Source organism: Sphaerodactylus townsendi, linkage group LG15, assembly GCF_021028975.2.
Source record: "Sphaerodactylus townsendi isolate TG3544 linkage group LG15, MPM_Stown_v2.3, whole genome shotgun sequence".
NCBI classification, from domain to species: domain Eukaryota; kingdom Metazoa; phylum Chordata; class Lepidosauria; order Squamata; family Sphaerodactylidae; genus Sphaerodactylus; species Sphaerodactylus townsendi.
This window is the reverse complement of record NC_059439.1, coordinates 505,715-518,754: the sequence shown is the minus strand read 5'-3', so window position 1 is coordinate 518,754 and position 13,040 is coordinate 505,715. Positions and strand designations below refer to the sequence as shown.

Genomic DNA, 13,040 nt, shown 5'->3' with positions numbered 1-13,040 from the left:
GATTCAGGGGGTCCAAAGTTATGGACCTTCAAAGGTGTAGCCCCCGTCTTCTATTAGCTCCCATTGGAAACAATGGGGGTGGGGCACCCCCTTTGGGAGTCCATAACTTTGGACCCCCTGAACCAAACTTCACCAAACTTGGCTCGTATCATCAGGAGTGTCAGTTGACGATACCCTGAAATTTTGGTGCCGCTAGCCTAAAAACTGCGTACCCTGCTGGCCAAAAACCGAAAACACACTTTAAAATACAAAAAATCCATAAACGGGGGGGGGGGGGCGGAGCTTCGGATATGCAAGGGGGGGGGGGTTGAACCCGAGAACCCTTACCTACGTCCTTGAAGTCTGTCCCCCTTGCCCACACCTGGGAAAAGGGCACGCCTCCGCTCACCTGCTCAGGTGTCTCCGGCGGCTTGGCTACGGAGGCCGCCCAGAGGACCGTGCAGGGGTCTCCCGGAGAGGAGCAGCAGCAGCGAGCCTTCCTCCGGTCCTCCAAGGGGCAGAAGATCAGCCCCACGCACGCCTCCCTTTCCCGGAACCAGAACTCCCCGCCCTCCGCCCCCCCCCCCAGCAACTGCCCCCTCCTCCCGCCCCCCTGCAAGCGACGGACCCACCGCCGCCCCCAGACCTCCCAGCCCAGCGCTCCTCCACTGCCAGCCCCTCCCACGTCCACCAGGGCCAGCGAGGCAGGACGGCCAGAGTCCCCCCAGCGACGACGACCCTCCAGCAGCAGCAGCCCCGGTTCCCTCGACCGCTATCACTGACCCGCCCCGCCCCGGAGAACAGGGCTGTTGCTGCTGCTGCTGCTTCGGGGGGTGGACTCGGGGACGGACGACGCGCTGCTTCCCCCCCCCCCCCCCCCCCCCCCCCCCCCCCCGCCTGGCTCCCCCGGACCCCTGTCCTGATCGGCTGCAGCAGCTGAGCATAACCTGACCCACAGTGCTCGGGAGAGCCGACCCCCCCCCGCGCGCCACCCTGACCCCCCCTCGTTAGAACGTCCTTTGCCGTTATAAAGATGGAAATGGCGTTATACCTACAGCAATGACCGTTATAACGATCGATATAGCGATCGGTATAACGATCCACGGCAATGACTGTTATACCGATCGTTATACCGATTGCAATTGCCGTCATACACACAGTAATGACTGTTATACCGATCACTATACCGATCGCTATAACGATCGGTATAACGATCGGTATAACAGTCATTAGTGTAGGTAATACAGCAATCTACAGCAATGACAGTTATACCAATAGTTATACCGATCGTTATAGCGATCGGTATAGCGATCGGTATAACGATCGGTATAACAATCATTACTGTAGGTAATCTACTGCTGTAGATGTCAATGGCTGTTATAATGATCGTTATAACGGCGGCGGCAAAGGACGTTGTAAGCAAGGCAGGCTCAGGGGGGCGTGGTCCCGGGAGGGGGGCGGGGAGGGGGTGGGCTCTCCCGATCACTGCGGGATGGGTGCCGGGCGCCGATTGGCCGACGCGCGGGGCGTGGCGCAGGAAGCCGGCCGGTGGTTGGCTGAGGCGAGGGGGGCCGGCTGCGGGAGGCGCTCAGGAGGAGCAGAAGGGCGGGGGGGGGGGGCGAAGATCGCAGAGCGGAGGAGGAGGAGGAAGGAGAGCCGCTGCTGCTGCTGCTGCTGCTGCCCGGAGTGGGGGGGGGGCGCCAGGTGAGCGGGGCCGAGGAGGGCAGAGGGGCTCGTGCGGGTGCGGGCGGGCGGGCGCGCGCGCGCGGCGGGAGGGAGGGAGGAGGGAGGAGGGAGGGCAAAGGTAGCTGCTGAGCCTGGGGGGGGGGAGCCCCCAGGAAGGCTTGCAGAGCGCGACGCATGAAGGTGCGGGGGGGGGGGGCTCGTGAATGGGGGTCAAGGGTGGCAGGCGGGTGGTCACTGGGCAAGAGGGGGGGGGGCCGCCCGGCTTGCAGGAGGCGTGGGGTGGACTGGCCCCGGAGATGGGGGGGGGGGGGGAGGAGAAACCCTGCCGGCTGGGTGCAAGGGGGCAGCCTTGGGGCAGCGGCTACTAGAGCGCTGGCTACCCCTGCAGCAGCTCTGGAGGGGACAGCATTGAAACCACTAAAGCCGAGCTGTGGAGCAGAGAACCGGGGGTGGCCCCCAGTCTGGGGAAGGCGTCAGTCCCAGCTTCCATTGGGGTGCAGAGCTGTTTGAGTAGCATCCTCATCTTCTCCCCCCCCCCCCCAGCACTCTCGGATCTCATGAACAGCTGGAATCCAGCCCCTCCCTGGCCGGACTGGTGCTTCATTCACGGCCGCGCTTCTTCCTTCGCTGCCCAGTCTTGACACCCGTGGGAATGGAGGTGGAGGAGCCAGACTACCAGAAGCAGTTCGAGGCGGCCGTCAGGTGCATCCAAGGGCTGCCCAGGAAAGGTGAGAGAATTCACTCCGGGAAGCCCCCAGACGCCTGCCTGGCTGACCCCGGGAGCCCCCCAGGGCTGAGAGCAAGGCCAGGCTCCCTCGACTTGTCTGCACATCCAGAAGGACTAGACATCTTCTCCTGACTCTCCTGCAGCAGACCCCTGTGCCAAATATTCTGATTTTAGGCAGGCACAATTCCTTCGTGGATCTGTGTAATGGTTAGAGGGTTGGATCAGGATCCGGGAGACCCGAGTTCGAATCTTCCACTCCGCCACGGAAGCTTGCAAGGGCTCTGTGTATGTGTGTGTTGTTAAGTGCCAAAAAGTTGCTGCTGACGAATGAATTAATTGCCTCCAAAACGTCCTCTTGTGAACAGCCCTGCCCTGGATTGAGTCAACCCATCACACGTTGGGGCTTCCTCTTTTTCTTCTGCCTCTGACTTTTCCTAGCCTTATTGTCTTTTCCGGTGACTCTTCTCAGAATGTGACCAAAATGCGGTAGCTGTGATTTGGTCGTTTTAACTTCTAGGGACGATTCAGGCTTCATTTGGCCTGGAACATAAGAATGAGCCAGCTGGGTCAGACCGGGGTCCATCTAGTCCAGCACTCTGCTACTCGCAGTGGCCCACCAGGTGCCTTTGGGAGCTCCCATACAGGATGTGAAAGCAATGGCCTTCTGCTGCTGCTGCTCCCGAGCACCTGGTTTGCTAAGGCCTTTGCAATCAGAGAACAAGGAGGATCAAGATTGGTAGCCATAGATCGACTTCTCCTCCATCAATCTGTCCAAGCCCCTTTTAAAGCTATCCAGGTTAGTGGCCATCACCACCTCCTGTGGCAGCAGATTCCAAACACCAATCACACGTTGTGTGAAGAAGTGTTTCCTTTGATTAGTCCTAATTCTTCCCCCCAGCATTTTCAATGGATGCCCCCTGGTTCTAGTATTGTGAGAAAGAGAGAAAAATTTCTCTCTGTGGTCTTTTATGGGTCTTTTTGGTGGTTCACAGCATCTGCAAAACTCTCACCCCACACCACATTTCAACGGAATCTGCTTTCTTCCAGCCTGCTTCCGTAGTTGTTTATTATTTCTTTATTATGCAATTTCTATATCGCCCTTCCCGTTTTGGGCTCAAGGCGGTTTCCAACTTGTATAGAACATCGCACTGAATACAATATAAATTTGAATTTATATTTTAAAATGTAAGCTTAAAATCTAGCTCCGAAAATGTGGCCGGTTCACTCCGGTCTCGTCTGAATTCAGTAGCCTCAGATGATATATGTACAGTTGGGGTTGGAAGACGAAATGGATGAGAGAGGAAATTAGAAACGAGTAAAGAAGGAGGGAAGGAAGAAAGGGAAAAGGAAAAAGGGGCAGAAATGAAAATGGACGCGCCCTCCCCCATCGTACCAATGCAGTTGTCTTGACTATTGTTCAGCTTTTGCACCTGTATGTAGCAATAGGGAATATTATGACATTAATTAGATTGATCTTAGCCTTACATGTACGCATCTTTCCTAACTCCTTTGTGGCTGCCCTGCCCAGTCTCAATCTCCTCCTGATTTCTGGGCTGATGATGGAGCCAAGGAATTTCGAAGGCTTTCACGGCCGGATTCATCTGGTTGTGGTGGGTTTTATATCGCAGAGGGAAGTCTGTTACACAGAGGTGTATCACAGAGGGAAGTCTGGACACAGTGTGTAACAGACTTCCCTCTGCGATACACGTCTGAAGAGGCCAGCCACAGATGCAGGTGAAACGTTAGGAACAAGCTCCACCAGACCACGGCCACGCGGCCCCGAAAACCCACCAGAACCAATTTAACTATTTCAATTTCTCTTAGCCTAACCTACCTCTTAGGGGTGTTTTGTGAGGATAAAATGGAGGACAGGAGAATGGCATACATGGGGGTGTTGAACTGTTACAAGGCCCGGATATTAGTGGCAGAGAAGAGTGGTGGAGTCACCTGCTGTGGAGGTTTTTAAACAGAGGCTGGACGGCTCTCTGTCAGGGCCGCTTTGCTTGTGTGTTCCTACCTGGCAGGCGGGGTGAACTGGATGGCCCTCGGGGTCTCTTCCAACTCTATGGCGGATTCCACATGGGCAAGGTGACCAGATGGTCACCTTTGTGAACCGGGATGGGGGGGGGTAGGCGGCCGCGTGCGCAGCCGCAGGAGCGCACTGCCTTCTGGGGCGCTGCCGTTTCCCACCCAGAAAACAGTGCGCTCCTGCGGCCACGCGCGCGGGAGGCTGCCGCACTGCCTTGCGCCCCAGAAGGCGGTGCGGCAGCCTTCCAAAAATCGGGACAATTGAAATAACCCGCGGGATGCGGGACAAATTGTTTGAAGGCAGAACTGTCCCGCCAAAAATGGGACGTCTGGTCAGCCTACACATGGGCCAAAAACAGTGGTGTGAAAATGGTTTAAAACAGTGTAAAAGGATTTACAGCGTTTTCACGCCGCTGTTTTTGGGCCATGCGGAATCCACCTATGATTCTATGACGTAGACGTGAGTTGGTCAGGCTGGGGCCGGGGGCGGGAGGGCAGGTGGTGGCTGCCTCAGTTGACTCCAGAATGGTATTGGGAGACACCTGGATTGATGGGGTGGGCTTGCTCGGCCAGGTCAGGAATAAAGGGGCGTTACATCAGCGGGTTCATGAGCCTGATAAGTCCCCTCAAGTGGCCAGATCCAGCCCCACTCCCCCCACCCCCCGGACACATGTTTGACACCCCTGATGTAAGCCATTAGGGGATGCCATTGAGAAGAAAGGAAGGGTATACATGAATAAACACCTACAACACAGCCAGAGGAATCTGTACTGAAAAATTCACACTGTTAAAATGCAGGGAACTTTACCTCTCATGGCACTGCAGGTGGAAAGCGACTTCATTCAGCATCCGTTCTTTTCCAGCTAGCCTCTTCCTTGTGCGATTTCTCTGAAGATACTACACTTGATCTTAGCCAAAAGGCCGAGAAGCCATAATGCTCGCCAGGTTTAATGTTATGCCTTCTGCCTCGTTACATGGTAGATTTAATAAGCAAGAAAAGGCTAAAAGATTGTGCACGTGTAACGATGGCTCAGTTGAATCTCTGGCCCACCAATTACTACACTGTCTCAGATTCAAGGAAATCAGATCCAAGTATGTGAATCTTACTCCTTTACATTTACCTGATCTCCCCGATTTATTTAGATTACACTACTTGTCGGACAACCCTGATCCTTCTCTCTGTGTGATAGTGGCAGACTTTCTCCTGGAAATTACTAAACGCCAGTAGATTTCCTTCGACCTGTATTGTATATGCTTTTTAATCCGTTTTTTATTATTGTTGTACTGTTGTCTATGCCAATAAAGGCTTGCTTCACTGATGATTTCTCTGAAGTAACTGATAATGGCACTCAGAGGATATGCCAGATCTACCCAACAGATTGGGATCTACTTTTGCCTCCCAAGGTTTAATAGGACTGGGAAAATACGTGGCATCTGATTGCCGTGGGGTTTTAGTGATATGATACTGACGACCAGGAAGTACAAACATTTCTCCCAGTTGGCTGCCTGCTCTTCTTCCTGTAGGTTCATCATATCGCCCGTCCTATGAAGAAATGTTGCGATTCTACAGTTACTACAAGCAAGCTACTATGGGTCAGTGCCAGATCCCTCGACCAGGGTTTTGGGACCCCATTGGCAGGTATAAATGGTAAGGAAGGCCGAGTGCGGACGTCTCTCAGGGGAAGGTTTGCACCCAGTCCTGGGTCATATATTCAGGAATTAGGTGCAGGTTCCTCTTGCAAAAACCCTGAAGCTTTGAAAAGACTGGCGGAAAAGACAAGGAGGATTCTGTGTCCAGCTGTCGTCTTTCAAGGTGTACCACTTAAAAGAAAAGTAGGCATTCATTCACTTCTTGGTTTGTTATGATTTTTTTCTTGTTGAATATTTGAAACAGTGGCCTATAAGGAGCAGCAGTGGCATAGGAGGTTAAGAGCTCGTGTATCTAATCTGGAGGAACCAGGTTTGATTCCCCGCTCTGCCACCTGAGCTGTGGAGACTTATCTGGGGAATTCAGATTAGCCTGTACACTCCCACACACGCCAACTGGGTGACCTGGGGCTAGTCACAGCTTCTCGGAGCTCTCTCAGCCCCACCTAACTCACAGGGTGTTTGTTGTGAGGGGGGAAGGGCAAGGAGATTGTAAGCCCCTTTGAGTCTCCTGCAGGAGAGAAAGGGAGGATATAAATCCAAACTCTTCTTCTTCTATAAGAAGTTTAAATTAGTAAAGAAAGAAAACGCATCCACACTTCTATTATCTCGCCACTGAATGGTACAGGAGCAGCAGTGGCATAGTGGTTAAGAGCAGGTGTACTCTAATCTGGAGGAACTGGGTTTGATTCCCCGCTCTGCCACTTGTGCTTATCTGGGGAATTCAGATCAGCCTGTGCACTCCCATACACGCCAGCTGGGTGACCTTGGGCTAGTCACAGCTTTTCGGAGCTCTCTCAACCCCGCCTATCTCACAGGGTGTTTGTTGTGAAGGGGGAAGGGCAAGGAGTTTGTCAGCCCCTTTGAGTCTCCTGCAGGAGAGAAAGGGGGGATATAAATCCAAACTCCTCCTCCTCCTCCTCCTCCTCCTCCTCTTCCTCTTCCTCTTCCTCTTCCTCTTCCTCTTCTTCTTCTTCTTCTTCATGACTGAAAGATTGTGGGGAGAATTTCCAGTTCAGTGGGCATGCCCTTCAAGCTGCGTTTCCCTCTGGCCCCTTCTCCAAAACTTAAACAGTGACTCCTAAGTAACTGGTATTATTTGGGGTTTTGGCAGGGATGCATGGAATCGATTGGGGAAGATGACCAAAAAGGAAGCAATGGTTGCCTACATCCGGGAGATGAAGAAGTCAGCCCAGAAGGTAGGAAATGGTAATCCCCCCTCCTCAACTAGGCTTAGTTTGTGGGGTTGCCTGGCTGGGTTGGCAGGGAAGCTAAAAATGTGGCTGAGGGCAGGCCACAACACTGAGCCCTGCATTAGAGAAGCCCTTGCCAGGAGCAGGAGGAGGAGGAGGAAGAGGTGGCTGAGAGGGAAACCTCAAGGCTTGGCTGTCAGGAATGGATATGGGCCAGGGCCCGAGGCCCTCCACTCTCCAAGGATGAAGCTTGCCACTGCGGGAGAACTGAAACGACACTTTGCATCCATTCTGAACCTTATGACATTCCAATAACAATTTATGTTATTGTTATTTCTCAGTGTTATTTCTTGTCACCAGTATTGGCAAGCCCAGTATTTTAAACCCTGTTTTGTTCCTTTGTAAAGACAACAGTCCCAATGTGAACAGTAGACATAACTGATTGGAATGTTGTAGAGAGATCCAAATTGAGAAAGTATAAACATACATGCTGGTGCAAGCACATTAGTGGTGAAAGGCCTGGTGCAAGAGTTCACACAGCTCCCCAGAGTAGGTTTCAGCTCTAGCTGAAGAGCAGTGTTCTTTTCTTAGGGCAGTGGCCTCTTTCTGGAACTTGGAGTACAGTCCTAAAATGCTGAAGGATTTTTTTAAACCGGCTTTGCACCAGGGTGAATGCCAGACAGCACCCACAAACGGCCTCACTGTTCAGAGAGCTTTCTGCAAGACCAGTAGCCCTTATGGAATCTTGACTGCTGTCCTTCGGGTCTTCCTGACCAATTCCCTACCCATTTTTAGCATAACTTCTCTTCCTGCCCCACTTGTCTGATACTGAAAAGTACCTCATTCTGGAACTGGCTAACTATGGAAGAAAAGAAGAAAAACCCTGAGTAGCAGGCTTCGACATGGGACACATGGGCCCATTATGCACGGAACGCTTACTTCAGGGCTCTTAGCTACACAATGAAGCTGTAGTGTGGTCTCCTTGTTTTTCTCTGTTTACACGCGAGGAGCCATTCTCTCCCCCCCCCCCCCCAGCTATCTTGCTGGCCTCAGCAGGGCCCTGCAGCTTTTCCTGGTTCTCTTAACTCCTCTCCATCAACTCCCCTTTAAGACACAGATCTCATCACACCTGTAGTTGCAAGATAGGGGTCTTTGATAAAGCACTTTAAAGTGCATTTCTATCAATATACCTGGGATAGCAGGTATATCAATATTGTAACCCCCCACATATTATAACCCCCACAATATTGTAACCCCAACATAACCACCCCCACCCCCCAAAAGCCATTCCCTGGATCACACACTGCTGAAGAAGGGGACCATGTGCTAGATCTCCCTTCCTTACCCTCCCTCTCTCTCTCTCTCTCTCTCTCTCACTTCCTGCCACTGCTGAAGCCTGGAAAATTATTTCAAAATATAGGCATGTTTGAAATAAAGTTGTAAAAAGCCCTCCTGATCATCGGGGCGGGGAGGGGGGAAGCAGAGCAAGGAGGGGTGGGATGGGGACACAAAGAGACCCTGCTTGTACTGTTCTGTGGAAAAGGCAATTATCTGTTATTATGAGCATTTAGAGAAGGAGCCGGCAACATGGGGTGAGGGGGAAGGCCTGGACGGGGGAAGGGTGGAGCCAGGTAGGCTGGCTGTGGGTGGAGGGAACATGTCCAGGGCAAAGCCGTGCTCACTGGAAAATGTGCCCGTTCTGGTGGCGAAGCAAATTAAAAGTCGCATCAGAAATGGTCTCGCTAGCTATGGAGAGAATGGAAAGTGAAAGCGGAACTCGAGGAAATAAATCCGTACAAGAAATCTTGCTGCAATGGACATTTGCCCCCATCAGACACCTCGTGCAAAGTCTGTCATTGATGATGCCAGAAACGGGTGGTCTCACTCCTGCAGCTACTAATGCCTTCCATCAGCTGTGTTACTCAGTCAGGGCACTTCCAGTACAAAAATCGGTGTAGCTCACACGGGGCTCTTAGGGAACAGCTCTGGTCCGGGGCCTTTTTGCTTCAACGGTGCTGCAACACCAGATGTCCCGAGATCTTTCTCTGAACCTCCTTTTCTGGCCTCGAGCCCACTGAGATCCCTTTTGGGATTTTCTGGCAGGTCATTGACACTGTGCCACTGGATGAGACGTCGGAGGACATGTTTGACTACTTCAAACCCCTCTATGAGGTGATTGATGATATGCCCCGGCCCTCTGAGTCTTTCTTCAAGAAGAAATTAGGTATGATTCTTTGTAGTGGATGGAAGGGAACTGGGAGGGTTTGGGGGGAATTTCTGCAGCTGTGGCAATGAAGTTAGCAGAGCACGGTGGGTTGGATCCAACCAGCTTTCTCCCTGGTATCCAGTGGTGGGATTCAAATTATTCATCAACTGGTTCTGGTTATAGACAAGCACCATTTTAACAGCCGGTTCTGCTGAAGTGGTGCGAACCGGCTGAATCCCACCACTGCTGGTATCCCCTCTGATCCCCTCAAAATATTACCCTGTTTCCCCGAATATAAGACATCCCCTGAAAATAAGACATGGTAGAGGTTTTGCTGAAGTGCAAAATATAAGGCATCCCCCGAATGTAAGACGTAGCCAAGTTTTTGTTTGGAAGCATGCCCGACAAACAGAACACCAGAGCATGCAGTTGTGGAGCAGAAAAATAAGACATCCCCTGAAAATAAGACATAGCGCATTTTTGGGAGCAAAAATTAATATAAGACACTGTCTTATTTTTGGGGAAACACGGTATGCTGAAGTTCATGGTACTTGGTTGGACAAAGATCAACATTTGATTTGGTTTTCAGTTAGAAGTCAGATTGGCTCTGAGACCTGTCTCTACTGGACTGACTACATGTTCCCTCAGCGTGATGGAACTTCCTTGCTTCTCCCTCCCACTGCAACCCCCTGACCCCAACACAAAGTTGCCAACCTCCAGGTTCTGGCTGGAGATCTCCTGGGATGACAAATGATCTCCAGGTGGTTCATTTGGAGAAGACGGCCACTTTGGACTCCCAATGAACGAAGTCCTTCCTCTCCCACAACCCGCCCACCTCTGGCTCCGCTCCCCAAAGATCCAGGTATTTGCCAACCCAAAACTGGCAACTTTATCTCCATAAAACGCTGCTCCTGAGAGAGGAGGGGCCGTGAGAAAGGACAAAGGGGGGGGGGGGCTGCAGGAGGAAGCGGGGAGTGGCAGAAATTGCCAGAATGGTCTTGATCCAACACGCTGTGTTGTCTTCTACTGCTCCGCTCAGCCAACTCTGAATCCCTCTGGATCAGGGGTCTGCAACCTGCGGCTCTCCAGATGTTCATGGACTACAATTTCCATCAGCCAGTTGGCCATGGTGGCAGGGGCTGATGGGAATGGTAGTCCATGAACATCTGGAGATCCCCACCCCCCCCCCCCCCCACCCCCCCCCCCCCCCACCCCCCCCCCCCCCCACCCCCCCCCCCCCCCACCCCCCCCCCCCCCCACCCCCCCCCCCCCCCACCCCCCCCCCCCCCCACCCCCCCCCCCCCCCACCCCCCCCCCCCCCCACCCCCCCCCCCCCCCACCCCCCCCCCCCCCCACCCCCCCCCCCCCCCACCCCCCCCCCCCCCCACCCCCCCCCCCCCCCACCCCCCCCCCCCCCCACCCCCCCCCCCCCCCACCCCCCCCCCCCCCCACCCCCCCCCCCCCCCACCCCCCCCCCCCCCCACCCCCCCCCCCCCCCACCCCCCCCCCCCCCCACCCCCCCCCCCCCCCACCCCCCCCCCCCCCCACCCCCCCCCCCCCCCACCCCCCCCCCCCCCCACCCCCCCCCCCCCCCACCCCCCCCCCCCCCCACCCCCCCCCCCCCCCACCCCCCCCCCCCCCCACCCCCCCCCCCCCCCACCCCCCCCCCCCCCCACCCCCCCCCCCCCCCACCCCCCCCCCCCCCCACCCCCCCCCCCCCCCACCCCCCCCCCCCCCCACCCCCCCCCCCCCCCACCCCCCCCCCCCCCCACCCCCCCCCCCCCCCACCCCCCCCCCCCCCCACCCCCCCCCCCCCCCACCCCCCCCCCCCCCCACCCCCCCCCCCCCCCACCCCCCCCCCCCCCCACCCCCCCCCCCCCCCACCCCCCCCCCCCCCCACCCCCCCCCCCCCCCACCCCCCCCCCCCCCCACCCCCCCCCCCCCCCACCCCCCCCCCCCCCCACCCCCCCCCCCCCCCACCCCCCCCCCCCCCCACCCCCCCCCCCCCCCACCCCCCCCCCCCCCCACCCCCCCCCCCCCCCACCCCCCCCCCCCCCCACCCCCCCCCCCCCCCACCCCCCCCCCCCCCCACCCCCCCCCCCCCCCACCCCCCCCCCCCCCCACCCCCCCCCCCCCCCACCCCCCCCCCCCCCCACCCCCCCCCCCCCCCACCCCCCCCCCCCCCCACCCCCCCCCCCCCCCACCCCCCCCCCCCCCCACCCCCCCCCCCCCCCACCCCCCCCCCCCCCCACCCCCCCCCCCCCCCACCCCCCCCCCCCCCCACCCCCCCCCCCCCCCACCCCCCCCCCCCCCCACCCCCCCCCCCCCCCACCCCCCCCCCCCCCCACCCCCCCCCCCCCCCACCCCCCCCCCCCCCCACCCCCCCCCCCCCCCACCCCCCCCCCCCCCCACCCCCCCCCCCCCCCACCCCCCCCCCCCCCCACCCCCCCCCCCCCCCACCCCCCCCCCCCCCCACCCCCCCCCCCCCCCACCCCCCCCCCCCCCCACCCCCCCCCCCCCCCACCCCCCCCCCCCCCCACCCCCCCCCCCCCCCACCCCCCCCCCCCCCCACCCCCCCCCCCCCCCACCCCCCCCCCCCCCCACCCCCCCCCCCCCCCACCCCCCCCCCCCCCCACCCCCCCCCCCCCCCACCCCCCCCCCCCCCCACCCCCCCCCCCCCCCACCCCCCCCCCCCCCCACCCCCCCCCCCCCCCACCCCCCCCCCCCCCCACCCCCCCCCCCCCCCACCCCCCCCCCCCCCCACCCCCCCCCCCCCCCACCCCCCCCCCCCCCCACCCCCCCCCCCCCCCACCCCCCCCCCCCCCCACCCCCCCCCCCCCCCACCCCCCCCCCCCCCCACCCCCCCCCCCCCCCACCCCCCCCCCCCCCCACCCCCCCCCCCCCCCACCCCCCCCCCCCCCCACCCCCCCCCCCCCCCACCCCCCCCCCCCCCCACCCCCCCCCCCCCCCACCCCCCCCCCCCCCCACCCCCCCCCCCCCCCACCCCCCCCCCCCCCCACCCCCCCCCCCCCCCACCCCCCCCCCCCCCCACCCCCCCCCCCCCCCACCCCCCCCCCCCCCCACCCCCCCCCCCCCCCACCCCCCCCCCCCCCCACCCCCCCCCCCCCCCACCCCCCCCCCCCCCCACCCCCCCCCCCCCCCACCCCCCCCCCCCCCCACCCCCCCCCCCCCCCACCCCCCCCCCCCCCCACCCCCCCCCCCCCCCACCCCCCCCCCCCCCCACCCCCCCCCCCCCCCACCCCCCCCCCCCCCCACCCCCCCCCCCCCCCACCCCCCCCCCCCCCCACCCCCCCCCCCCCCCACCCCCCCCCCCCCCCACCCCCCCCCCCCCCCACCCCCCCCCCCCCCCACCCCCCCCCCCCCCCACCCCCCCCCCCCCCCACCCCCCCCCCCCCCCACCCCCCCCCCCCCCCACCCCCCCCCCCCCCCACCCCCCCCCCCCCCCACCCCCCCCCCCCCCCACCCCCCCCCCCCCCCACCCCCCCCCCCCCCCACCCCCCCCCCCCCCCACCCCCCCCCCCCCCCACCCCCCCCCCCCCCCACCCCCCCCCCC

The 13,040-nt window shown here is 59.9% G+C and overlaps 1 protein-coding gene across 1 annotated transcript in view; it reads left to right on the top strand.

Annotated features, from left to right (window-relative positions):
- Positions 1-1,087: 1,087 nt before the first annotated feature.
- The window catches only part of ACBD4 (acyl-CoA binding domain containing 4), a 28,915-nt gene continuing 16,962 nt past the window's right edge, over positions 1,088-13,040 (top strand). The window contains exons 1-6 of the mRNA XM_048517555.1: positions 1,088-1,184; positions 1,623-1,683; positions 2,209-2,393; positions 5,945-6,068; positions 7,182-7,266; positions 9,364-9,484. Of these exons, the coding sequence (XP_048373512.1) occupies positions 1,088-1,184; positions 1,623-1,683; positions 2,209-2,393; positions 5,945-6,068; positions 7,182-7,266; positions 9,364-9,484 (673 nt within the window). The remainder of the gene's footprint in view (positions 1,185-1,622; positions 1,684-2,208; positions 2,394-5,944; positions 6,069-7,181; positions 7,267-9,363; positions 9,485-13,040) is intronic.